A 27876-nucleotide genomic window follows, 5' to 3' on the forward strand; every position below is an offset into this window, starting at 1 on the left:
GGTCTGGTACCTTCTGTACCCAAGTGTCTGGGACAGTGCTGGGCACATGGTCAATATTCATTCAGTGTTTATGGACTGAGTAAAGAAGGATCTCAGGTCTTAGAGGACAACTGACAGTCAGTCAGATCCCATCTGATCGGAGGTGGGTGTTGGGGATGGGGCATCTGATCCTGCTGCCGCTTCTCCTGGGTCATGGGGGCAGGTCCCTCGGGGCTCAGCTGGGGCGTTCAGGACAGCAGTGAGGGCAGGGGGCAGATAAAGCCAAGGGATCCTCCGGCCATTTTAACCCTCGATTCTTGTGTCGTTTCACATTATGTTTTACTCTTACAGGATAGAAAAAGAGTTTATGGAATAAACTGAGTCCCAACGGCAACCCCACCCCCACTCAAACCAAATTCAACAGCGAAACAAGCTATTCAAAGTCCAGAGACTGCAAACAGAATTTATGTATATTTGACAACAGCTTTAAGGGGAAGCCTTTGGACATATGGCTGGGTCCTGGCCAGCCCAAGCCGTAAGAACTCTGCAGGGATTTTGTCACATTCACGTCCCAGCTCTGGCATCTTCAAGAGCCCAAGGGGGCAGAGACCTAAATGCCAGGAAATTAAGTGCAATTACTAGAAACCAAGGGATCGGCAGCCACCACACTGTCTGGGGACTGGCCCGAGTCCTTGTCCCCACGCCAGATGCCTCCCCAGGCCGCGGTGTGCGTGTCCAGCTGGACCTGGGTGGGTGTCGTCTCTGCCCTGTGTACATAAATCTCCACGAACCGTGCTGTGTTCGTCCGGAGTTTGTCTGCTGGAGCGACGTGCAAGTGTCCTTGTAATGTGAACCTCAATTCAAGTCCTGGTCAGCAACACCTTGGAATCTGTGCACGGCTAGATTTAGCAGCTGGCGGCCAGAGAGAGAGAGAGAACAGGACTCTGATGAGGGGCTGGAGCCTTGCCCATCATGAAGAAGCGGATCCCAGGGACCTCAGATTTCCTAGGGGAGGCCAAAGGCTCTGTCACTGTTCTGGGTGTGACATGGCAAAAGTCCTAGAGCATGACTGTTCCTGGGACCAAGTGGATTGAGGACTGATAGTGCAGACATGGCCATCAACCAGGCACACTTGGGCCTGCGTTGCATCTTGGTGGTAATTTGCAAGGGGCTGCCTAGGAAGAGACGCTGGAGCACCTGCAGGGACCAGGTTATTTCCATAGTGGTGTTGAGACCGGGTCCTGCTCTCACCACTGTGGGGAGGAAGTGAGCTCTTCCTGCCTTGGGAGGCCATCCGTGGATAGAGGCAGGAAAGCTGTCAGGGTGTTGGAGGCCTCCCTGCACAGTGGATGGAGGAGGGCAGCCACAGAGAGCCAGACGCCAGCTGGGGATGGTCAGCCCAGGAGGAAATTCCCAAAGTTCCTTTCCGATGATGTTCCTGTTGTTATTTGAGGCTGGGTGGGGTGGGGGCATCTCCAGAAGAAGCCACCTGCTCACAGGATGCCTTTCCCAAACTTCTGCACAAGAAGACATTTGGAATTAGAATAGACAGAGTGAAGTAGAGGACTGAATGTGATGAGGAGGCTGGCTGTGTCTGCGTGGGAAGAGCCGGATAAGGCCAGGCTGGGCCGTCCTCAGCTGGCTGTAGGTGGACTGGCTCAGGCCCTGCTCGTTGGGTGGAAGAAGCGGTTCTGTGATCTCCAGTGAGATGGACCTTTGGACAAAAGGGAAATGACTGAATTTTAGGCAGTTGAGGGAACTCATGGGGTGAGGGAGACAGAGGAGCTGGAAGTTCTCAGAAGGCCAGATCCACAGATGGAGGACACAGTGCCCCGGTCAGAATGGGCCCTGCCAGCTGGGGAGAGCTGTTCACACCACATCCTGGGATCCCAACCCTCCCCACACCACATCCCAGGATCCGGCCAGCGGGGAGGGCTGCTCACACCACCTCCCACGATCTGGGCTCTAAGCGAACATGCACCAGGACGGACCAGCATCGTCCATTCTCTTTTGAAATCAAAACCCCAAAGCACCTGCTAGCTCAGCCTCCATGACTTACCAACACGTGGTGATGAAATATGAACAAACTGATGTCGTTAGTTGAAGGCACAGGCATCCTAGCAGCCCAGGCGGCAATGGGAGTGTGGGATCACACAGTGAGTGACAACAAAGGCACGCCTTCCCTTTCCGGCTGGAAAGCACTGGAAGCATTGCTGTGCTAACTTCCGCGGGCAGAAGTCTGGGGGTGCCTAGGGGTCTCTGGAATGTCGGTCCAGCACCCCTGCAGCCACTGCAGGAGTGCGGTCCTCACGCCTGCCTGTCCTCGTCCTTCAGCGGGTTAAGGGCAATGTCTGCGTCTGCTGGGCTCCCCCATCAGATCATGAGACAGAAATGGCCTTGGCTTTGAAGTCAGACCCATTTGGCCCTGCCAGCCTGGCCTCTTCCTGCTACAGACACTGGCACTATCCTTGTCGCTCTGAGGAATGGTAGCGATAATTCCCCTGCGAGGCCTTGGGAGGGGTCTGAGCTGGACGGTTAGCCCCGCAGGCTCCCGCAGGCCACCGTGGCTCCTGGTGGGAGACACAGCCTCTGCTGTTCTCGCTTTGGGAGTTGTCCTCAGAGGAATCCATACAGCCGGCCAGGGGCCAGGACCTGTTCTCTTTGGCGCCCTGGGAGGCGGCGCAGGAGGAGGCATGAGGCTCACACGGGCAGGTACGGGGGTTTCCCTGCATAGACATCAGAGTCCCTGTTAGGAACCAGCGTCTCTTGTCACAGTCCCAGCCGTAGCTTCTGGCTCCCTTCTAGGCACAGTCCTGGTTGCAAGGACTTCAGTATGCAGGGAGCCTGAGAGCTGTGCCGTGCCCCGGTGCACTCACCCCTCACCCACAGCCCTGTGCCCCGGTCAGGTACCTCTGCCAGGGCTTTGGATGCTCTTGCCTGGTAACACATATGTGGTTTCCAGGGCAACAGAGTTACAAAGTCTGGGGAAGCCAAGGTGACTTCCTCATTTTAGCGCAGGTCAGCTGGGAGGTTCATTGGAGAGCCAGCCCTGAAGGTTCCTGGCACAGAGATGCCCATGGTGCAAACACAGGTTTCTGCTTCTCGCCCCCACACCTCAGTCCTCTGTAGGCGAAAGTGACCAGGGAGGAGCTGGGGCATGGGATCGGACTGCATTCTGGCACTTCCACCCTGGTAGCCTCCTGGGGGCTGAGCAGCCGAGGTCAGGACTGGGGCCCGGAGACCAGCTGTGCAGGGACAAGCCAGGCTGATTTGTCCAGGACTGAGGGAGGTTCCTGGAACATAGACCTTCCAGTTTGAAAATGGAGGAGACTCTGGGCAAACGGGGAGGTCGCTCTCCTGTGGCTGCAAGCCTTTTCTCACCAAATCCCGCGTCCCTTCCGGGCCTCCGGCTGACCGTGCAGTGCTCATGCTGAGCACCTTAGGTGAAACAGGCTGCATGCTTCATGCGGATGTCTTGAGAGTCAGCTCAAGGGTGTGCAATCCTACCCAGCCTGCCCCCAGTGCGGTGCTGGGCCCTCGGGGGTGCAGGGAAATACAAACGTGGGCGGATGGGCCCCTCCCCTGGTCCGGGGCAAGGCTCGCCCTGGCTGGTTGCATGCCTCGCTTCAGCTCCGGCTTCCCTGTCCTTCTCAAGTGAATTCGACATCTGCCCCCATCTGCTGCTCCTCTATCCGCCGGGAGCATTCAGGATTGTGGCCCCTGCTTCTCCCCGGCCTGCCATAACCCTCTGTAACCAGTAGCAATCCTGCCTGAGACCCCCAGGACAAACAATGGCGAGTCTGATGTTTCGTTGTTTTCTCGCATTTAAGCAGAGTTTGCCAGGGGTCTCCCAAATTGGATGGGAAATCCCAAAAGTGCTATTGTGGAGTCCTCTTCCCTCCCCCACAACCCAGGTTGTCTGGACCCTTGGGGCCTTCTATAGGCCCCTTCCCTATGCATCAGATTCAAGCTCCGTAGTAGGGTGGAACCCAAATCTTCACACGACCAGACCTCCCTCCCTCCTTCCCAGCCTTCCCCCACCTCTCAGGGGCTGCTGTTCCAGCAGAAACGGGGCCTCTTGTTGTCTTCCATGGCCTGTGTCCTCCCTGTTACCACCCTCAGCCTCAGGGAACCTCCCCAAGGACCCCGAGGGGGCAGAACCCCATCCTTACATCTGCACCACATCGATCTGTCCCCTTCCCCTGCCCAGGTCCTGCCACCTCTGAGAGGCCGGCAGGCTCAGATCTCTACCCCAGGCTACCACGGAGGTTGATAACCCATGGCAGGCCACGTTTTTCTCCGTTCAACCTTCTTCTTCCCCCGAGAACCCTCATCACTTATCTAAAAAGCCTGAAAACACTTCCTGGGAGAGGCCCTGCCTGCTTCCCTGTCCCTAGGCAAGAAGGAAGGACATGTCCTCCCTCAGGGCTGCTCACAGGGAAGGGCTGGAACACCTCCTCCTCCTTGGTAGGTCTGGGGTAAGTTTTCAGTTTCTCATTGCTTCCTTCAGCTGTCACTCAGTCCTCCTGCTCTGCACTGGCTCCTGTTGGCTGATGTTCCGGGGGGCTCACGGTGTGGTGCAGGAGCAGGACGGGCCACCACCCCCATCCCCCCAGTGCGCAGAGCTCACTGAGTCATCGCCACTGCTGGGGAGTGAGACTGCTGTAAGTTTCATTTTGCTAGGGGCCGAGTCACTTGCCTAGGATCGTGTGGCAAGTAGAAAGCTGGACACAGCTGGACAGTGCTACGTCTGCCCCCCACCCAGCAGACAGCATGCTGCATTTAGTGTGTGCCAGGTGCTCTGCTGAGGGCTTTGCAGGGATTAACTCATTTATTCCTCAATAGCTCTTCACTTAGGCATGATTTTTACCCTCCCTTTTGTTTGAGAAGTTAAGTAATTTGTCCAAAATCACACCTGAGAAGGGATGGAGACAAGCCTGGAATCCAGGCAGCCTGGTCCCAGCGCCTGGGATTTGAGCGGATCCACCACACTCCCGCCCCTGCCTCTGACCATCCCAGGTCTACGGGAAATCTTGTGGCCACCCAGACATTAGCCACTGTTGGGAAAATATGATTAAAGACAAAAGCTTCTCCCAGGGCAGAAAACCTCGTCACAAAAAAAGAAAGAAAACCAAGACATGACATGCATCACAGGCAACCCACTGAGAGATTGCAAAGACAGAAAGAAGTCTTACCCTTTTATATGGCTAGGCAGGCACAACCCACACGCACAGCCGTCACACTCATCCCCACTGAAAAGGACTCCATGGCATCATTGTTTCACATGGTTCATCCTAAACTCACCTGGTAACTAGGACGACCCTCTGTGTTCACTAATTTGTTATACAAAGGGGGGAAAAAAAAAAAACCTTCCCCTGCACCTGGGTTCCACCCTTCTGTTACTTCCTAAGACAGGTTTTACATTTTGGAGCCGGGCACCTGCCCAATTAGGCGTCTTCCTTCCAGTGAACACTAGGGGCGCTGTTGTCCCTGGAATGTACATCCCGAAGAGATGGTTCCAGGTCCTTCGGGAAAACATTCCTGGGCCATAAAGCTGGCAAAAGGCTTATTTCACTTTAAAAAGGATTTACACATATTTCAAAAAGGCAAAGAAAGAACTTACACATTTTCTAAAGTAAATGCTCTAAGGAAAGGGAGGGGGCGTCTCTTATTTTTAACAGGGAGATGGAAGCCTCTTATTTTCTATTTGTCTTGGTCCTGACCCTCTGCACTAGCCTGGCCTGTGTTGCTGCCTCCTCCCACAGGTCCAGCTGCCTCCATCTCCCTCCTGCAAAATCCAGAGTGCTCCATCCTCAGAATGGCATTTGACCAGGCACCTCCCTACTCCCGGGGCCCACAGAAACACAAGAGTCCTTGTGTGCCTGCGACAAAATGGCACCAAGCCTCCTCTGTCCTCACCCCTCACGTCCTCCTTCTGTGTACCCACTGGGTCAGCCCAGCCTGGTGCTCTCGTTCCCCTCACCTGTCCTGCTTCCCTGTGTGGGGCTGTGGCTTGAGGATGCTCTCCGCCTGGGGGAGTCTCCTCCCCACCTCTCCCTGCTCCAGTTTCCCATTCCTCCTATGATCTCTTCAGCCTTGAGCTCCCTCTCCCTCCTCAGGGTGCTCAGAGGTCGAATTTGCTCCTGTTTTGGGGTCTTGTTGCTCACCTATTATTGTATCTCTTGTGTCAGAACACACACTCTCCAGTTTTGGTGTCAGATCCATACTCGAATCCTGACTCTGCTATTTCCCATCCCATCTGTGGGGCCCAGATAAGCTCCTTCACCTTCCAGAGCCTCCATCTGACCATTTGTAGAATGGTCATGTTAACACCCACCTCATAGGGTCACGGGGAAAACTGGTCTAGGTAAGGCACGAGAGGCTCTCCACAACCCAGGTGCACACAGCACCCAGGGCAGTATGAATTTCCCATCCTGTTCCTCTAGCAAACTCTAGGTCCTTGAAAAATATATGCTATGCTCAAGGAGAAGGTGTGGAACCTTATTCATCATGTGGCTAAAACTTGAGCTTCATTAACTGCTGGGAGTCTGTACCGTCTGATGGTCTGACCTGGAGGTCTTATTTTTCCTCTCTGTGCCTGTCACTAGGCATTTCATCTCAAGTGATTTTTCTGCAACGTTTTCTCGCTTTGTGTGAGTTCTGGCATGCTGACTTGTAAAATGAGAGACTTTCATGCATATTGTATGATGCTTGTGCAGATGAAACCCAAGTCACCCACTCATGAATAATCCAACTGTTCTTACCCTTCTCAAAGGATATTTTCCTGAACAATCCGAAGTCACAACCACCACCTTGAAATCTCCAGGAAGCCAATGTTGCAAACTCACTTAATTTTATTATTAAGACTTGCCCCATGAAATGTTTGTGAGATGGAGCCAGCAGCTAAGAGACGGACTGAGAAAAGTTTCAGCTACGTCATCAGAGCCCCCAGCAGCGAGGGGTTCGACGTAATGAACGTTGATGTGAAGATTGACACATCCTGGGTATTCCCGGACATGGAACATAGTGCTGAGGAGCGGGAATGTCTTCCGGAAGAAGCATCTGGTCGCCCAGATGGGGATACGGGGGCGATCAGGAGGCAGCTAGAGTCCTCCGAGCAGAAGCTGTTAGCAGCGGTGAACAAGTATGTGACGTCGGAGTCCGGGCTGAGAAGCAGGTAGCAGCGCCATTTTGATCTCTCTGTGTGTATTTCACAAACCCCGGGGCTATCAGAGTGTGTCACCGTGGTGTGTTGAATCACACTACACAGCTGGGGAAACCAGCTCACCAAAGGCACGTAACCTGCCCGCACAGTCACTTGCCCTCTGCCCTGCCCACCCTCCTTCCTCTGCTCTGTACCTGCAGGTGAGGCTGCCTAGGCTTCTCTGCTCAATGGCTTCCATTTGGGTGCAGCCAACAGGAGGCCCTGAAACAGAGGGAGGCAGGGAGAAGCCAGGGTCTTTTCTCTCTCTTCTGCTCTGGGTGACTGTTCTGTGAAAGGGCTGTGTATACAAAGTGACCCAGAGCACAGAAAGGAACACAGAAATCAAAGGAAGAGGCAGACAAATCTAGTTTGTCGGTTTGGGTGATTTTTTTAAGGGGAACTTGCAGATGGAAGCATGGTCATAGGCAGTTCCCACGCAGGTAACCTTCCTCCCCCAACCCAGGGCTTATATCCTGGGGAAAAGCATATGTGCTCTGGAAGGCATGCATAGGTGGCCGTGGGTGTCACAGCCTATGGTTTCTGCAATGACAGGGGTTGTTTTGGAGGAAACTCACAACGAATAGGTGTTTGTACATAATGAGATACATTGACTCCACATCTTGGAGGCATTTGTGGACTCAGGGTTAGTCAGGAGTCACGTGCTGGACTCACATTTAAAATAAAGTCAGTCTTGTCCCCACAGTGACATCTCCCACTGTGGCTATAACTTATAAGTACTCTCGGCTTCCTCTGTGGTCCCAGGTCCCACTGGGTGTCCTGGCTGCATCATCTCTTCCCTGTGTGGCTGTCCAGCCCCAGGGGCAGAAGTGGCTTCTGGCAGTTGCTAAATCAGGCTGCCTGTTATCTCTGTCTGGCCTTTGGACTCTGCTATCATCTTCAGAATAGGCTCTCTGCATTCGTTTCTCTCTGTAGAACTTTCTGGTGTGGGCTCTGTTTGCCTGATGGAGCTGGCATGATCCCAAGGTGGGGCATTTGAATCCAGGTCTTTCTCTAAAGCCCAACCTCTTTCCTGATGGCATCTTGTTGCCCAGGCTGGTAGAACAAGGTGGGGCCTTGCATATAGATCAGGAAAGCCAGCAAGAGAAAGCTTGCATATACGTCAGGAAACCCATGCAGTGATGGCTGGGATGGATTCTGACAGGTAACTCATATCCCAGCAGCAAGTGCCTTGGGCTTTTGTGGGACTTGCTCATTTTCTTCACTTGCCTTTGCTTCAGTGAAGGTAGGCCATTGAATGTGCATGAACATGAGGTTTAGTTTTCTTCCTTTTGGTAAAATTTTATGCATGAAGAAATTAACAAATCAGAAAAATTCTTCTGTTACTCTATGTGATTGCCCATTCTTTCATTCATTCTGCAATGCACTTAACCTTCAAGAGTCACATACTAAGTTACGTTAGTTTGCCTGGGTTGCCATGACGACGTACAGTTAAGTCCTCACTGAATGTTGTCCATAGGTTCTTGGAAACTGTGACTAAGTGAAGCAACATACAACGAAACCAATTTGTTTTTTGTTTTGCTGTGTTTTGAGATGGAGTCTTACTCTGTCACTCAGGCTGGAGTGCAGTGGCACAATCTCAGCTCACTGCAACCTCTGCCTTCTGGGTTTAAGCGATTCTCCTGCCTCAGCCTCCCAGGTAGCTGGGACTACAGGTGCTCATCACCATGCCCAGCTAATTTTTGTATTTTTAGTAGAGACACGGTTTCACCATATTGGCCAGACTGGTCTCGAACTCCTGACCTCAAGTGATCTGCCCACCTCAGCCTCCCAAAGTGTTGGGATTACAGCCATGAGCCACCGTGGCTGGCCACAAAACTAATCTGATCACAGGCTAATTGACACAAACAAGACTTAAGTTCCTCTCCTTGTTCAGGTCACCAAAACATCACCAAACTTTGAAATAAAGACCCCAAACACTTCTAATGTTAAACACTGAAATAAATGTGAAAGACTCAAACAAATTTAAATTTAAGACAGACTGAAAAAAAAAAAAAAAAAACCCACAAGTAAGATGATTGTTTGCCCAATTGATCCAGGTCAGCGTCCCAGGTGGTGGCTAGGGCCTCTCCCGGCAGCTCAGGGTGCAAAGCCTGGACAGGACATTCACACACACACGCACACTCACACAGGCTGGGACTATGTCGACATGCCAGTTCACCTAACGTGCTCCGCTGTGGGATGTGGGTGGAAACCAGAGTACCCTGAGAAAGCCCACGCAGACACGGGGAGAAGGGGCGAACTCCACAGACACTGTGGCCCTGGCCGGGAATCTTTTCTTTTTTTCCTCATTAATGTCATAATGAAATGATATTATTTGCAAACTTGGGTGACTTAACAAAAATTTATTTTCTCACTTTCTGGAGCCCAGAAGCCCAAGATGGAGGGTCAGCAGGGTCAGCTTCTCCAGAGGCCTCTCTCCTTGGCTTGTGGAGTCCATCTCCGCCCTGTGTCCTCGCTTGGTGGCCCCTCTGTGTGTGCCTGCGTCTTCATCTCTTACGAGGACCCCAGTCAGATTGGATCAGGGCCCACGCTCAGGACTTTCTTTCAACTTAATTGACTCTTTAAAAGAGCTTATCTCCAAATATAATCACATTCTAAGGAACCTGGGGGTGAGGCCTTCAACACATGAACTTTGGGGGGACACATTGAACCCATAACAGAAATCCTGGGTGCTGAGAGCTGGGGAAGGCAGGGCCCCCACCTGAAAGACTAGCAGCATAGCCCATACAGGATGGTACATTCAACTGTTCTGGAAAGGTTGGTGGTAGAAACAGAAGATCAGTGGACCCCAGGAAGACAGGCAGTGAAGCCTGGCCAAAGGAGACCCCTCCATGGGAGGGGGAGACAGAGAGCCCCGGAGGGACACCATGAGCGGTGGGGAGGAGGGGCCTCTGTGGCCGGGCCTATGGGGGAATGTGGGCTCAATCCTCTGTTCTCTTTAAAGATGGGGTATACCGCCTTGCAGGCGAGGGGCGGGGGAGGAGAAAAGGGAGCTAGCACAGGGATGGGCCCTCCCATACCAGCCCCATCTTGACCCTCTTGGATCCTGTGATGCAGAGAGTGACATCATTGCCCTGGACAGATGAGGAAACTAAGGCTGAGGTGATGAAATGCTACGTGATCCAGGGCTGCTGAAGGCACAGTTCTGAGCGCAGATTTCAGGCAGATGACACAGTGTTTGGTCTAGCTGGGGCGGGGTGAAAGCCTGGTAGAATGTCTTGGATTCACTTTCATTAAAGAGTTGAAGCACAAAAGTATTCCTTCTCAAAATAATATAACAGCCTTGTTAGAAATTTGAGGAAGGAAATCCCACTCCATCTTCATAGCACTATCAGTTTGCATATTTGTTTGCCATCTAAATGCAGTAAAATTAATAACAGCTAAGCACTCACTGAGTACTTATGTGGCACCAAGCCACTGTGCACAGGCTTGACAAGTATTAACATAACTAATCCTTAAACAGTGCTAAAAACACAGTGAGAGCATCATCCTCACTGAATAGATGGGGAAAGGAAGACACTGGGTGGTTGCAACTTACCCAAGGCCCCACCCTAGCTGTGTGAACCTAGGCAGCCTGGCCCAGAAGATGTCTCTGCAGCCACGTGGGCCCGTGTGTCCCTCTGCCATGACGGAGCCAACTATTTTCCTAGCACTCTGTACAGCACTGCATTTTCACATTTAACACACTCGTCATTGGTTTAATCAGGGAACAGGTACTTCACTGTGTCATATTTGTGAGTGCTGTAACCACCACCACAAGCTTGGCAACCAGAAGTTGGAATCAGTCTTCCTGGGCTAGTCAAGCTGTCGGTGGAGCCAAGCCCTCTCTGAGGCTGGAGGAGAAATCCATTGTTTTGTCTTCTCCAGTCTAGAGCTGCATTCAGAGCTCCGGGCCCTGCCTCCGTCTTTGGAGCTGGCTGTGTGCCATCCTGTGTCAGGGCCCACACGGCCATCCCGAGACTCAGCCCTCTCTGTCTCGCTCTCTCAAGGACACTTGTGATGGCTCTTAGAGACCAACCAGATAATCCAGGTCCATACCCCCATCTCACCATCCTTCCCCTCATCACGTCTGCAGTCTCTCTTGCATTTTAAGGTGACAGCCATAGGTTCCAGGGATTAGGGCCTACATAAACTTGGGGTCATAATTTGCCCTGCCAAAGTGAAATTTGTCATTTTCTGCTTAGTTTAAGATTAGGAATGGTATGAGAATTAAATATTGTTAGCATGTTTATTGTTATAGGCCAATCTATAAACTAGAAAAAAAGGCTTTTGGTTTTTTTGGCCAGTCTCCCCATATCATACAACTCATCAGAAAGTGCTCAGCCTGACTCTGGCTAACTGGAGCTGCTACAGTGGTCCAGATTGGAAGGACCTTGATTATGATCCACACTCTTTTTTTTTTGAGATGGGATCTCGCTCTGTCACCCAGGCTGGAATGCAGTGGCGCGATCTTAGCTCATTGCACCTCCATGTCCGCCTCCTGGGTTCAGGTGATTCTCCTGCCTCAGCCTCCTAAGTAGCTGGGATTACAAGCATGCACCACCACGCCCAGCTAATCTTCATATTTTTAGTAGAGACGGGGTTTCACCATGTTGATCAGGCTTGTCTCAAACTCCTGACCTCGTGATCCACCCACCTCAGCCTCCCAAAGCTCTGGGATCACAGGCGTGAGCCTCCGCACCTGGCTGAGAGCACACTCTTGTCTGCCACCCTTGAGACCTTTCCTCAGGGCATGAGAACTGGAATAGGAGAGGGGACTCTTGGCCTTATTAGTAATAATAATGTATCACGTGATTTAATCTTCATGACAGCCTGCTGAACAAGGTTAATGACCTCGATTTTGTAGATAAAGATACTGAGGGTCATCGTGCTGGACTAGCCCTGTTAAGACCCTATGGCTGGTGAATGACAGAGCCAGCAGCAAAGCTAGGTCTTCACCCAGGGCAGCAGTATCTGTCCTGGATGTGCAGGTGCCCAGCGTGGACTTGGGGAAGGAGTGAGGATGTGCAGAACTTAGGCATGGAGGCTGTGAATGCACTTTCGTGTGTATCATGGTTTCTATTACAGAGGCAAGATTGGCACATTAAGGGGCTTTGGAAACTAGGCACCATGGGAGACAGGCCCGTCTTTGCAGTGCCTCCCTCCACCACCCACCATGGGTCCAGGAGCCCAGGCTTTCTGTTTGGACGTTTCCCCTTGATCCTGTGCGTGTCTCTTTCTCACATGCTGCAATCAGGGTTTACATCCATCTGGGTTCATGTCTGCCTGTGACATAGCCCCAGTGTGTCTGCAAGACCATACAAAGCCTCCCTGTGACTTAGCCATTCCTAATAGACAGTTAAGCCACTTCTGGCATCTCACCTGGGAGAATAAGTAATGCAGAGATTAATTTTTTTTCAGTTGCAGAAACCTTTTTCTGAATTTCTGTCATTGCCTTAGATTTATAAGAATGTAGCTAAAATGGGAGACAGCAGAGCAGAAGGTGACAAGGCTGAGTCCAGAAGTGAGACTGACTCGATTCTATAATGCTGTGTGATTTTGGGCAAAAGTCTGCCCCCTCTGATCCTGTTTCTTCATGTGTGAAGTTGGGGTAGCAGAACCCACCTGCAGGCTGGTAATATGAGGATTCATTGAAACCACTGAGTTAAAGCTCTTAGCCTAAATGGCTCAGGCTCGGGCACTCTAATTTGGCATTACTTGAATTTGCAATTACTGGCTTCGTGTGAAGACACTGAAGATTTCTGATGCATGGTACCTAATTGTTCAAATGACGTCTTTGAAGCATTGTGGATAATCTTTAGAACTGTGTGCATGAATATTATATAAAATGTAATCTTGTCAGAACATCGAATTGGCCAAATGACAAAAAAAAAAAAAAAAAATTAGTAATTTGGCCCTGGTATCTGCAAAAGTCTTAGGCCATGTTGCCTGGTGCGGTGGCTCACACCTGTAATCCCAGCACTTTGGGAGGCCGAGGTGGATGGATCACCTGAGGTCAGGAGTTCAAGGCCAGCCTGTCCAACATGATGAAACCCTATCTCTACTAAAAATACAAGAACTACCCAGGTGTGGTGGCGCATGCCTATAATCCCAGCTACTCAGGAGGCTGAGTCAGGAGAATCGCTTGAACCTGGGAGGCGGAGGTAGCAGTGAGCCGAGATCGCACCACTGCACTCCAGCCTGGGCAACAAGAGCAAAACTCTGTCTCAAAAAAAAAAAAAAAAAAAAGTCTTAGGCCATGTTGACTGCAATCTGAGCAAGGGCCTTCCTGCTTTCCATGCTGCAGAATTCGGGAGCTGGAGCTGTCAGAGAGGAAACTCCTCCGGAAGGTGGACCAGCTGAGTGCCCACGTGGCCCAGGAGAGAAGCGCCTGGCTCGAGGCCCAGGAGAAGCTGGCGGCACTGCAGGGGGAGCTGGCCGGCCGGGTACCGTTCCTTTCTCCTTTCCAGTCCCTTTTTCCTGTCCATCAGGGCCATGGGAACTCAGTAGCCGTGCAGTTGGGCGAAGACAGTATAGGGCGGGCCTGGAAGAGCCCAGGCAGGAGGGTTAGAGAGATCCTAAGTTCACGATGCATGCAGTGACTGCGGGGCCTGGGGTTTGCAGGAATGCGGGGGTGGGGGCTGTGACTGTGGAGGCTGCACACTTGCTGGAAGCTCTTGTGCCTGAGTATCCCAGCGCCAGACCACAGCCTGAGGACAGGAGTAGGCTGATGCAGGACTCCTGGCATCTGGAGCTCTTATGCAGATGGGGGAGACCGATCAGAAACAAATAACTCTAAACCTGGACGTGGGGTGCCGTGGGGGAGTGTGGGATCCCCCATGGCGCGTGTTCAAGGGGCTGGGGGATTTGAGGAGAGCTACAGCGAGCTGGAGCCATGTGAGCTGGGCCTTGCTGGGAAGGGCATGTGAGGCGTGGGTGACAGCATGGGCCGTAGCACAGAGGTGTGGGAGGACACAGAGGGTGTCACCATGCAAGGGACAGAGTGGGTGAGTGGGAAAGTTCCAGAGGGGCCAGGTGGCCAACTCCACTGCATGGCCCAATTGTGAAGACACTGGGGAACAAGCTTTAGGGGACTTAAGTTGGGAAGCCTCAGGGTCAGATGGTCATTTGGGGGATGCCACTCTCCCTGCATGGGAGAGAGAGATGGCAGAGGCAGGGGGAGACGTTCAAAAGCTTACTGGAGAAACAGCGGGCAGTTAACGGCGGGGGCTCTGGAGGCAGAAGCCTGGAGCCAAACCCTGGCTCTGCCACTCACTAGCTGTGTGACCTTGGGCAAGTGACTTAAACTCTCTGGGCCTCAGTTTCCTCATCTGTGAAGTGGGAATGATATCGTGTGGGCTGAGTTGATACATGTAAAACACTCACAACAGTAGGTATTTAAATGACACTATCTGCTTTTATAATTATTAACCATTACTGAAATTTTCCAGGGGGAGGATGATGGGGGCTGGAGAGCAAGCCGCTTTTAGGAAAGGCTGCAGAGGCAAAACCCACAAAACTCCAAGGTAGCTGCATGCGGTACCCAGCGGTCCCTGGAGGCAGCCTGTTTTAGTCTGCTGCTACTTAAAATGCAGCCAGAGATTTTCAAACTGCAGGTTGCAACCCACCTACGGGATGTGAGATTGATTCAGAGTCTCACAACCGGCACTTAAAAATCAAAACAGACTAAGAAATATAAAAGCACAGTGCCTGTGCTAGAGGGAGTGCTGTTTTGAGAAACTTGTTTCAACTGTACACAGGTGTGTGTATAGCGGGCGTGACGTTCAGGCTGTTTCATGCGTGTTTCTTATAGTGGGAAACTGTCAACAAAGCTGGGAAAGCACTTGACACACATCTTGGGTGAAATAGAAGTGACGTGGAATGATAAGGATTCCAATTAAATTGAAAATAGTCCCTGAATTGCTAGGGAGATGTCGGAGTGGAATTTTTCCCCCTCGATACTGAACTTCAGGTGCAGAAAATCAAGTTACTTCTCCTCCTTGGCTCATAGCACTCATCATTACCATCCTGAGGGGCGTTTTTAACTTCAGTATAGTGGCATTGTGTGGGACTCCACCGCCACTGATGTGATGTCTCTGTGGAAAATACTGTCATAGATGCTTTTGGAGCCATGCCTGTGTGCATGTAGGATTTCCGAGGTGAATGTGACCCAGCCCTGTCATGATGTTCACAGTGTGACGGGGGGTAAAGGATGAGGGTGACAGCAAGGGGCATGCTGTCAGGGAGTGAAAGCTACTGCAGGGACCAGCAGTTTCTGCAGGGGGGCACTAAGCCCTTTTCCAACAGTTCCTCTTGTTAAATGTCTCATGTGCTGTGTGTGCACCTGGGAAAGACCCGTCGCATAACCCCATTTCCAGATGGGCAGCAGATGTTCACAGTGATAGGGTCTCTCGGTTGCCACTTGGCCCGGCCACCACCCTGCCCCCAACCCTCTAACCCTAAATCTCTCGCTGCAAACATCCGTATTTTGAAGTGACTTTTGCAGGAGTGCATGAGGGAGTTTTCCATGCCCTTCGCACCTGTATGTACCAAATGGCAGCTTTGCTTTGTTGCTATCAATGTTTCCAGTAAGCGTTTGCACATGAAGATGCCTTGTTTCTGTAGTGACCTGCCATCATTCTAAAAGCTGCCAAAGGTAGACTTTCCAGGCTCTGAAAGTCCTCCACCAGGCACGGTGCAAAGCTCATCACAGAATTCATGCCTTCAGGAAGACCAGGAGAATTCTCCTCCCAGGGAATCTGACCCCAGCTTTTATCTGCCCCACGTTCCCCAGAACTATCAAACGAAGCCTGTCTGAGCTTTTCCCAGGTTTCCTCTTTCACGTCTGCTCTTAGCTTGTTTTTGTTTTCTGGAAGCTCCCTGGCAAAAGAGCAGCAGCAAGTGCTGGCAGTTGAAAGAAAGATTAATGTAGAGGCAGTTCTATCTGTTTGCTTGAATTAATTCTGAAAAGTAGCCAACGGCTCCAATTTTCGTAGTGAATGTTGCATCCCAGTCCAGCTCACAGCCCATGAGTGGGAGGAGGCAGATGTGTTCTCTGGCCAGGCAGGTGGCCAGATGAAAAAGAAAAGGGCTGAGTCAGATACAAGGTGTTCAGCATCTTGGCCGCAGTGAATTTTAGCTGCGTGATATGCAAGCCACTTCTGAGTGTCCCGCAGGCTAGTAATACTGCTTCCTCCAGGTGGAGTGTCCACCGTCATGACAGCTGCTGTGACACTGGTGTTGTGACCCTGGCTGGGCTAGGGATTGACCCTGTAGGTGTGAAATGAGGATCTCTGGGCAGTGCTGGGGTGGAAGTGGGACACTTGCGAGCAGCTGTGTGCACGCAGGTGTTGACATATTGAGTATCTGGACATCTCCAGTGGTCCTCAGGTGTGTGCTCGCTGATGGCCATCCTGCCGCCTGCACAGCTCCCTTCCAGAACTCAGGGAGCTCTTGAGGGTGCAGGGCCCAGACTGGGATGGATGAGGTGACGGAGACACTTAGCTCCCATGCGAAATTTAAGAGGCTGCCAAAACAGAGATAATACTTTGATGCACTATTTTAATGCACAAAATGCAAAAACGCACCAGGCACGAAATACGGAAATGTTAGGTCAAGACAGGATCAGTGTGAGCCGCGGTGTGTCCTTCGAGCTTGCTGACACCCTCATCCACCGCCAACTTGTAGGTCCGGGAGAAAGAGAGCTTGGCCAGGCGGCAGCGGTGGCGGCTGCGGCGGTTGCGGGAGCGGCTGCGGCGCAAGGACGAGGCACTGGGGCAGCAGGTGGCGGCCCTGGAGCGCTGCCGGCGGACCGAGCGGCGCCAGCTGGGCCTGGTGCGCGAGCAGGAGCGCGTTCTGCGGGCGCAGGTGCAGAGGCTGGAGCACGACGTGCGGCGCCTCTGCCGCGCCGCGGGCCTCCTGTTGGCCCAGTGGGACACAGCGGCCCCGGGCCCCCAGGGCGCCCTGGAGGCGGCTGCGGAGCTGCGCGCCCTGCAGGCGAGGGCCGAGCGCAGCGAGCGCGAGCGGGAGGAGGCGGCGCGCAGGCTGCGGGAGCAGCGAGCCACCGAGCGCCGGCTCCGCGGGCAGCTGGAGGAGCTGCGCTGCTGCATCTACGGACTGAAGCTGTCGGAGATTGGCCTGCAGGGCCAGGTGGAGGACCTCGCCCAGCAGAACCAGTGCCTGCGAGAGGAGTTGGGAGCCCAGGTCCCTGCTGGTCACTGCAGCCTGGTAAGTGGCCGGAACCCAGGGCAGGAGTGATCTTTTGCTTTTCTTGTTCTCCTCCAGCCACTTGGTCAAGTCATGCACCCATCCAACCCTGCCAGCCCTGTCCCTCGTCCTTCACTGCATCCACCCGCCTCCCCACCCACCCTCCCATCTAAACTCACACACTCATGCACTGCACCTCGCTACCCATTCACCAACCGTGTCCACCCACCTGCCCATCCTCGGATGCACCCACTTGCCCATCATCCACCATCCAACTATCCAACCACTAGCCCACCTACCCACCATCATTTTCCCATTCATCCTAACACCTGCTCGTCCACCCAGCCACCTATGAATCCACTTACTAAACCACCTGTTCAACTGTTTGGGTTTTTATAACAAATACCATAGATGGTGGCTGATAAACAACAGAAACTTATTTTTCACATTGGAGGCTGGAAGTCCAAGATCAAAGCACCAGCTCATTTGGTGTCTGGGGAAGGCCTGCTTCCTAGTTCACAGATGGTGCTTTCTCACCAGGTCCTCACAGGGCAGAAGGGAGAGGGAATTCTCTGGCGCACTAATCAGTAAGGGGGCTAATTGCATCCATGAAGCCTCCACTGTTACAACCTGATTACCTCCCAAAGACCCCACCGCCTGACACCCTCACACCAGGGATTCGAGTTTCAACATATATTTGGTAGAGGAAAGACAACCATTCAGACCCTAGCACTCGCCCACCCACTTGTCTACCCACGTTCCATCATCTCCTCACTCACCACCCCACCTGTTCATCTATCTACCTCACTGCCCACTGGCCAGGCCGCCAGCCAGCCACCTTGTATCCCTCACTGTCCACTCACTCTTGTCCATCCATCCGTCCACCAACCAATTCGTCCCTGATGAGTGCCAGGCCCTGCCATAGACAAGATCGTCAACGTGCTGTGCCATGGGACTCTTATGTGCTTGGGAAGTCCAGTCCCTCTCCTCTGGAAGCAGACACCACTTCTCCCACTTCACCTGTAGCACCAAAGGTGACAACGTTCCCTGGTGGCAGTTCTGTGCATGCATCTTCAGTTTTCCCTCTTTAGACTGTGAGCTCCTTGAGGGCAGGGTCCAGGTGTGATGGTCTCTGTGGCCTCAGTCCCCATAGCAGCCCCAGGAGGGCCCCAGGATGGTGGAGTAGAGAGCATGCAGGGTAGGGTCCCCTTCTGGTTTGCATACTTACTTGCTGTGTGACCTTGGGCAAGCTTCTTAAACCCTGGAGGGCAGGCTGGACATGTATTGATTCACTCGACTGAGCGGAGAGTAGAAGCTTGCATTTTGTGTATTCCTGCCGTGTGCTCGGCTCTGTACTGGGTGTTTGCAAAGACGTTATTTCATTTAATGCTTATGGCAGCAGGTGGCATTAGCATCTTCCTTTTGTGTTTGAAGAAGCTGAGGCTCAGAGGACAGCATATTTTAGCTGTTGTCACCCAGCTATTAAGGGACTGAACTGGAATGTGTTCAGAATTCGATGTGAGTGCAAACGTTATCGTCTCCGCTGTAGCAGCCTGCCTTCGGCAATGGAAACACTAACTCAGCTCCTGCAAAGAGGTCCAGAGCCGGTCTCTCCCCTGTGGCTCAATTTGCATTTAAGGAAAAATGAGTGAGCAACCTTAGTCCGAAGAGGATTGCTCATTTTTTTTGAAATAAAATTTATCTTCAAACCTGGACAATCCATTTAAAACTACCTGGAACCTTAAGTGGTCTGAATTTTCTCAGGATAGTGATGTGTGTCTTGTCCCAGTGAGCTTAGTAATGGCTTTATTCGTGGTCAGAGTTGACTTTTGTACTGTTTTATCCTCCTATTCTTGCTCTTGTACATTTCCTGTTTGTTCTTCTTCTTTATGTTCATCAGATAAAAGGAAAACAAAGTGTATAGCATTGGCATCTTGTTGTGATTTTGGAAAATAAATTGTGCATAGATGGAAATTGTCATTTAAAATTACTCTCTGTAATTTTCCTGCACTTAAGACTTTAGACTTTAAAGTCTTACTTTAAGTCCTCCCAATCTCTCCATTCATTCTATCTTCCTCTTGTAAAAGTCCCAGTGGCATAGGGAACTGCACCTTGCGTAGGGCTTGGCTTTCAAGGCTGCACTGGAGGCTCCTGTGCACAGTGACACTTCTCAGAAATAGCTGCCTGCTATTTCTTCAAGATGGTTATTTGGGAGAAAGCACAAGCACCTGTGCATTTAGGAGGTACCTGCTCATGTCTTGGCCACTCTGTCTTCTCATGTAATCTTTAGGGCAGCCTTGTGAGACAGGTGCTGTTTACCCACTGAACAGATGGAGAAGCTGAAACCCAGGGAGGTTAAGTGAGGTCACCACAGGCGCCAGCTGCTAAGTATCCCAGGAGCAAAAGGACATGGCCAGAGCCGAGCCATGACTCCTGCCTGCTGCCTGGAGGTCGAGGTCCTGGGGTCAGAGTTTGTTACTGAAGAGCTTGGGGCAGCAACAGTGGCTGGATTTAGTCGATTCTATGCCATCAGCCCACCGGCTCCTTGTCGGTGTGTGCCTGTGACCTTCTCAAGGTTTCATGCTTCCTCTGCTAAAAGTCCCAGTGGCCCAGGGGAACTGCACCTCACGAGGGGCTCAGCTTTCAAGCCCGCACTGTAGGCTGGCCTGCACAGTCACACTTTCCTTGAAAGCTCCCTAAACTGCCCATTATATGTGATCCCCAGCCATTTCTGCCTCAGCCTCTCATCGGCGGAGTAGCTGAGAAAACAGGGTTGCAGCTCAGGAATCTGTGCGGTGTAGAATGCTGAGCCTTCAACACTGGAGTGGAGCAAGATGCTCAGGCTCCGAGGTGCAGGTAGGAATGTGAGTGGAGATGATGGAGGATTCCAGCACAGCTCTGCCTCCTACCAGCTGAGACACCCCCAGGCATTCTCTGTGCCTTACTTTCCCAAGTGTGAAATGGGATTAATACTGGGACGGTGATAATAATAGTGCATCCTGGTGTGGGTATGAGGATGAAACGAGAAAGTGGAGGGAAAGCTCTTAGCTCAGTGCCAGTATATTTTGATGATCAATCTAATCTAGCTTCTGTCACTGTCAGCATTGTCACCACCATCACCATCACCACCATCACCATCACTATCGCCATCACATCATCACCATCACATCATCATCACCATCACCATCACATCATCACATCATCATCACCATCATCACCATCACCACCATCATCATCACCGTCACCACTATCATCACCATCACCATCACATCATCATCACCATCATCACCATCATCATCACCGTCACCACTATCATCACCATCACCATCACCATCACATCATCATCACCATCATCACCATCACCACCATCATCATCACCGTCACCACTATCATCACCATCACCATCACCATCACATCATCATCACCATCATCACCATTATCATCACCATCACATCATCCTGAACACCATCATCATCACCATCACCATCATCACCATCACCATCACCACTATCATCACCATCACCATCACATCATCACCATCATCACCACCATCATCACCATCATGATCATCATCACCAAGATCATCACCATCACATCATCCTGACCACCATCATCATTACCATCATCATCACCATCACCACCATCATCACCACCACCATCATTACCATCACATCATCATCATCACCATCACCATCATCACTATCATCACTAACACCATCACCATCATCATCACCATCACCATCACATCGTCACCATCACATCATTGTAACCGTCATCACCATCATCATTACAGTCAGCATCACCATCACATCATCATCACCATCATCATCATTACCGTCATCATCATCACTATTACCATCACCATCACCACCATCACCACTATCATCCCTATTACCATCACCATCACCATTGCCACCTTCCTCATCATCTCTTCTTGGGCTTGTGGTCATCTAGTAGGATGTTGGGTAAATCACCCTCACTACCTAAATTGTAATTTTCTTTCTCTTGGCTTCTTGTTTTCCCTGAGATTTATTTGTTTATCCTGGATTGGAGTAGGTTAGATGTGAGTGTGATTTGTCACCATTGAGCTGCTGGAATGGCTGAGGGGAGTACAGGCTGACAGGTCCTCGGGGTGGATGGGGCCTGTGGTCACCAGCTCCTGTGTCCCAGCAGCCTGTGGATGGGCTGGGAGGACTGAGAGAACTGCAGTGGCTTTGTGCGAAGGGCCATCTGGGGGCAGTTCTATGGGCTGAGGAACTGAGAACCTTCACCTAGGTCTGCTGCAGGGCAGAGCAGTTGGGTGAAGGCCCCTGGCTAGCAGAAGACCTGGGATGTGAGAGGGGGTCAAGGGAAAGGGGCTGACTTTCATCTTGGGAGCTGCCCACCTATTACTCACTTAATCCTCAAGCAACGCAGCCAGGTAGGTGTGTCCTCCTGTCTGCTTCACAGAGGAGGCAAAAGGCTCCTGCCCCGTGTCACACAACCAAGGAGCGAGGCCCCAGTGTAATTCCCGTTCCCTGCCTTTCCTTTCACATCCACCCAGCCTCCCAGGTTGGGAGTTTCCCAGAGGCAGCTTTGGCTGCTCATGCAGCTGAGAGCCGCTCTCCAAGAGTGGGGGATCGTTCCAGCAGTGACCCTGAGCCAGGCTGCCGGGGCTCTGAGCCACCTGGAGGGAGGAAGCACTGGGGCAGCAGAGCATTGCCTGAGTGGGCAGCAGGGGCCACAGCCAGTCACAGAGTGTGACAGCGGCAGACAAGGTGTGCCCACCTGGCTGGAGCTAGCTGCTGCAGGTAAGGGCCAGGTTACCCGGGGTATCCCCAGGGCTGCAGGGTACGTCCTCAGGGAACAGGCAAGGCACAGGGTGTTAGTTTTCTGGGGCTGCTGTAACAAAGCACCTCAAACCTGCTGGCTTAAAACTGCAGACATTTATTCTCTCCCAGGTCTGGAGGCCGCAAGTCGGAAATCAAGGTGGCAGCGGGGCCGTGCTTCCTCCTGAGGCTCTGGGGGACAGTCTGTTCCTTGCCACACCTGGCTTCTGGTAGCTCCTGGCAGTCTTTGGCTTGCAGACGCATCACTCTCATCTCTGCCTCCCTCTCTCCTGGCCTCTTTCCTCCGTGTGTCTGTCTCTGTGTCTTTTCTCTTCTTATATGGACATCAGATCTTTACTGGATTAGGATCTAGCCTAGTCCAGTTTGGCCTCACCTTAATTCGATCACATCTGCAAAGACACTATTTTCAACTAAGGTCACAGTCTCAGGTACTATATCTTTTGGGAGGACACAAGCCAACCCACTCCACAAAGTTACGTGGCAGATGACAACTTATGGTCTCTTCTCCTCCTCCAGGTATTCCCTGTCCCCAGGAGCCTCCTCCGTCCTCCCAGGACCCTCACGTGCTCTGCTGTCAGTACTGGCTGAGCCTCCCGAGGCAGGGCTGGGTGGGGTGCCCTCTGCCCTCCCAGTGTCTGCTGAGTGCCACAGGCACATTGATGTGCTATACATTTATATGTTAATTCATTTACTTCCACCAAAAAAGCATCTTGCAAGACAGACCCTGCTCTCTTTGTTTTCTGTTGCATTCCCAGCTCCAGCATAGTCCTAGGCATGGAAGAGGTGCTGGGTGAATATTTATTAACTGCAAGGAGGGAGGGAGGAAGATGGCACTGACTCTCAGTTATTGGAACCTGTGTGATTTCAGGCCCCTTTTCAGCCCTGTGAGGGTGCAAAGCAGATGATTTGATTTCTGGGCTCATTTAGGACACTAGTCTTGGGATGTGCCACATCTCCTGTGGATTTCTACTGGATGAGAAATAGTGGCACTTGTCTCCCTGGTGGCATCAGAGGGAAGAACCCAAGAGAGCGTGATTGCAGGACCCTGCCGAAGGAACGCTGGATAACATTTTTAGCATAAAATATCATTGGGTACAAACTGCTGACCTAAAGCGACCAGCCTGGTCAACATGGTAAAACCCCGTCTCTACTAAAAATACAAAAATTAGCCAGGCATGGTGGCATGTGCCTGTAATTCCAGCTGCCTGGGAGGCTGAGGCAGGAGAATCACTTGAACCTGGGGCAGAGGTTGCAGTGAGCTGAGATCGCAACATTTGAACTCAAGCCTGGGTGACAGAACAAGACTGTCTCAAAAAAAAAAAAAAAAAAAAATCATTGGGTAATCACTGATTCTGCCTTCTAGCAATCTGAAATCACGGCCCTTGAAAAATCAGGTTGGGAAAATGTTGATTAGCAAGAGGCTTGCTTTGGCTGTATGTGTGCGTGTATTCATTCTATTATAGCCTTTGTATTTCTGGTGTCGCTTGCTTTAACTTTTGGTTGGGGTGGCGGAGGGGGGTCTCTCCTGCCCTTGAAGGGGACTCACCACTGCTTCCTAATAACATCCTTTGGGCATTTGGGTTTTATCAGATGAGTTTTGGGAACACATGAAAGTTCAGATCATGACATGGTAGGATCAGGATTTGCTCCTTGGTGGGTTGATCCCATAGCTGTGCTTATAAACACCACGCCCTGTTCCTTCAGTAAACCCCAGTGGGCAGGTCAACAGTCAGGATTTGACGGTATCTATCCACTTGGTGTGCTCATAAACACCACGCCCTGTTCCTTCAGTAAACCCCGGTGGGCAGGTCAACAGTCAGGATTTGATGGTATCCACGTGGTGTGCTTGGCTTAGGTCTGAGCTCAGTAGAGGGGCTGGGGAATGAGACAAGACCCTGCCCACAGGATGACAAAACAGATCAGATGAAGGGGTTAGGGGCAGAGAAAGGAGCCCTGTGGAGTCTGTGGGTCGCTGGGGGAGGAATGGGGGCTGGACCCAGGCCACAGCATGAGACAAGGCTGCCAGGCTCTGTCCACCTCTCAGAGGAAAGCTGATGGCCCACAAAGAGCATCTTGGGGTCAAAAAGGGCTGCCTGGAGAAGAAGAATTAATTCCTCTTGAGAGATATGCTGGGGAATCAGACGCACCAGCCAGCCACCAGCTCTCAGGTTGAATGCAGCCTGGAACTTAAAAATTAAAGTGCTGGAACCCATCGATAAAGAAACTGCAAAGCCAGATGTGGCCCTCTGTGTCTTGGTGGAAATTGCATGGGCCTCAGTGGCCCGTGGCTGTGGCTTCCAGGCCTCTGCACATCTATGAAGTCGTGGAGTCCAGAGAGCGTCGCACACTATGTGGCTTCCCAAGGTTGCCAGTGCATCTTCAAAGGACTGGGCTCAAGAGACTCAGGAGGACCAGGAGCCACACACAGGTCTTCAGCACCTTGCTCTGGACAACTGTGGTGACTGCCAAGGATCCCTCCCAGAAGCACCCCTGCATGGCTGCCTGCTGCCTCAGGATCAGGTTCAGCCTACTGTCCACAGCACTTAAGGCCCCTGGTGCCCTGCTCCTTCAGGCCCAGTGCCCTGCACGCACTTCAGTGACACTGAGCTGCAGGTCCCTGAATGTGCAGGCTCTTCTGCCTTGTAAGCCTTCCCTGCGTCTAGAAGCTTCTAGGGCTCACCCCCCAGGTGGCTTGGAAAGCCTTGTTACTTTCTTTATTTGGTGAGAATGTTGCTTCCTCCTGGAAGACTTCCCTTATCCCACCTCACCTCAGTGACCCCATGGTGACATGAGCTGCCTCTGGTGGCCCTGATGTTCACTGTGCCCAGATGCCCATGCCCTCAGCTGTGTGTCCCTCATCATCACCAATTGGTTCACTTCAGCTCCGTTCACAGCTCCTGGCTGCCAGCTGTGACATGCTTGATGAGTGAGTGACCTGGTGCATCAAGGAAGCTATTTGCTCCACTGCCCATGGGAAAAGGAAGCTTCTGGCTGAAGGGACGGTTGCACAGTGGCAGTGCTGGGAAGTGAGGCATAGAAATGGGGAAATGGAAGGGAGGGTCTAGTCCCAGAGATGGGTGCCACAGATCGAAAGTCATCACGAAAGCTGACATTCATCAGCCTTTGGAGTGTTTATTGCCTGCCCAGCGTGGTAATGTTTTGCATTCCCCACAACAAGCTTATGAGGCGGTACAGTTATTGATTCTCATTTTGCAGAGGAGGACACTGAGGCAGAGAGGTAAAGTCACTTGCCCAAGGAAGTGGAAGCAGCAGCGTCTGAAAGGAGACATAGGCTGGGCCCCACCAGCAGCTGTCCCTCAGTTATGTCTGATGTGCTCTGGGAGCCATGGTGTGCTCTGTGGCGAGGGCGGTCATTATAAGAATGTATTTTCTCTGCTTCATGGTCACAAAGCACTTTCCTAGACAGGAACTCATGGACTCTGCAAGACGGCTGGGGCAGTGCCATCCCCAAACCTGTGGTCTGGAGGAGTCCCATAACTTGCCTGGGGTCATATGTTTTAGAGAAAGTCACTTGGAACCCTGATCCGCAGAGGAACGGACCACTGCAAAGACAAACCCTGACTTGGGAGGAGTTTGGGGACAGGGTTTCTGCTCAGAATAAAAGGAAATAAGAACCATTCATAGTTGGCAAGACAAACATGGCTTATCTACAGATGGGTATGAATGCTTTCCTGTCAGTGTGCACTGGGCACCTGGCACGTCCCAGGTGCAGTGAGCCGGGCATGCACCTTGCTCTCCAAAAGCTTACAGGGGAGATGACATGACGATGATGCTACGGCAGAGGGTGGCCCAGGGCTGTGCCTGGCCTGGAGGGTCCTAGAAATGCTTGTGCGGACAGATGAAAACCCAGGCTCTTAAAAAGTCCTTGTCCACTGTCATCCCACAGCTGAGACCACGATCAATGTCAGGGGCTTTAGGAGTGCCTGGATGGGCTCTGGCGGTGTGCATAGAGTGACCCCTGGTGGCAGCTACGTGAATCTCTTTGTTGTTGGGCGAATTCCAGGCAGCCTTGCTCACCGCTTGTTTTTGTGCAGAACGGCATATTGCACATTTGTTTTTCACTCCAGCAGCAAGCAGGAGCTTTAAAAAAAAAAACAGCGTTAATAACGTCAACAAGTAAAACAGGCGAAAGGGATGAACATGCAAATAATATAAAAGAAAGCACAAAATGGCCAGTGGCCTTATTAAAAAAACATATGGTCAGCGCCCTTAATTACAAAATAAACACCAATGAGAAAAACCTCAGAATTCCATTTTCTCCTGTACGTCTGTCAGAGGTGAAAAGGGCCTGCGGCTGGGCAGTGTTTGAGCTAACAGGAGTATAAATGAACGCTTATCTTTGGAAGGAATGTCGGCCAGTAAGTATTAAATGCCTTTCAAAAGGTTTCTGCCGAGTCTCAGCCATTTGACTTCCACAAACGTATCCAAAACGTGGTCAGAGGGCGCAGAAGGTTATGTGCAGCCATGTTTATCTCGGCTCTGCTGATAGCTGGTAAAAATTGTAAACACTCAACTGCCCCGTAAGAGGGAATTGATTTTATCCGGAACTTTCCGCCTCCCTTTTTTCCTATCCCTTACAGCAGAGAATATTAGGTAGCTATAAAATCCACATTGCAGAAGATCTTGTAGAGAAATGAGCTTTCTATATCATTAAATGCAAAACTCACAAAGTGAAAATTTACATTTTGTATAAATAGAACTTTCACGATGTCTATGCATAGGAAAATGTCTATGCATAGGAAAAAGCCCAGAAGGGCCTCTAACATGTTACTGTTTATGTCTGGATAGCCTGGTATTCTTCATTTTCTTCTTTTTGCTTATGATTGCACATTAAAGCCAAGTCCAGACTAGGTTACAGGCAAATGTTTTCTTGAGGGTTGAACCATAGGATGGACTGATAGAGCAAGGCAGGGAGAGAGAAAGTTCTAGATCAGGTTTAGAAACCTGAGCTCTGCCCCTGTTCTCCTGTTAGCTTGCTGTGTGACCTTGGACAAGTGACTCACCCTCTCTGAGTACTGCTTTCATCCATTGTGACATGAAGGGGGTAGGCTAGACAATGGGCAACATTTTGAGGCAGGGATCTGGGTGTGTTTATCCATGGCTGTGTCCCAGCTCCACATCAGAGCCTGCCACATAGTAGGTGCTCAGCAAGAGTTTGTTGAATTGCATTGAAGTCAGCGTGGTTATGACAACAAAATCCAAAAAAGACAGCAGCGGTGACCATTTCTGCCTTCTGAGCTGTGCAGTGGCCTCCATGCTGCCTCCCCAGCCTCCTCCCTTTCTGCTTATCTGGTCCTTTCTCTTTCCTTCGACTTCTGTCTCCTCCTGCTTTCACTTTGAATTTCTGCCTCTTCCTTCTTCTTTCCTATTCCCTCTCCTTTTCCTTTGTCATTCACGCTCTTGCTCTTCCTTTCTTGGATGGCTTCTTTCTCTCTTTCATTTTCTCTTTTTCCTCTCACTCCAATGTTGATTTTAAGCAACTGACAAAGTGTGTAATTCTGGTTGAATGGGAACCAAATGCATAAAGACAAGAGGCAGTGGAAGCCAGTGGGGAGCACGTAGACAGGTGCAGCGGCCAGCCAGGCCCTCCAGGTGCAGGCAGGGGGCTGTCAGGACAGGATGCTGCTGCCCAGGCCC

The 27876-nt window shown here is 51.5% G+C and overlaps 1 protein-coding gene and 1 long non-coding RNA gene across 4 annotated transcripts in view; one reads left to right on the forward strand and one right to left on the reverse strand.

Moving 5' to 3' along the window:
• Positions 1-428: 428 nt before the first annotated feature.
• LOC116534058 lies at positions 429-4585 on the reverse strand. The gene is made up of 2 exons (XR_004261571.1): positions 4416-4585; positions 429-1496 (listed from the first exon to the last, which is right to left on the reverse strand). It is a non-coding gene; the product is annotated as an uncharacterized LOC116534058 (long non-coding RNA).
• The window catches only part of CUNH4orf50 (chromosome unknown C4orf50 homolog), a 119467-nt gene continuing 93080 nt past the window's right edge, over positions 1490-27876 (forward strand). Inside the window, exons 1-4 of one of the 3 annotated variants that reach the window (XM_032254155.1) lie at positions 1490-2691; positions 6588-7156; positions 13491-13629; positions 16871-17410. In XM_032254155.1, the coding sequence (XP_032110046.1) occupies positions 6870-7156; positions 13491-13629; positions 16871-17410 (966 nt within the window). In that variant the 5' untranslated portion in view covers positions 1490-2691; positions 6588-6869. The remainder of the gene's footprint in view (positions 2692-6587; positions 7157-13490; positions 13630-16870; positions 17411-27876) is intronic. The other 2 variants (XM_032254154.1, XM_032254156.1) reach the window with 2 other exon arrangements.

This window comes from Sapajus apella, unplaced genomic scaffold, assembly GCF_009761245.1.
Source record: "Sapajus apella isolate SASKATOON/1434 unplaced genomic scaffold, GSC_monkey_1.0 scaffold85, whole genome shotgun sequence".
Taxonomy (NCBI): Eukaryota; Metazoa; Chordata; class Mammalia; order Primates; family Cebidae; genus Sapajus; species Sapajus apella.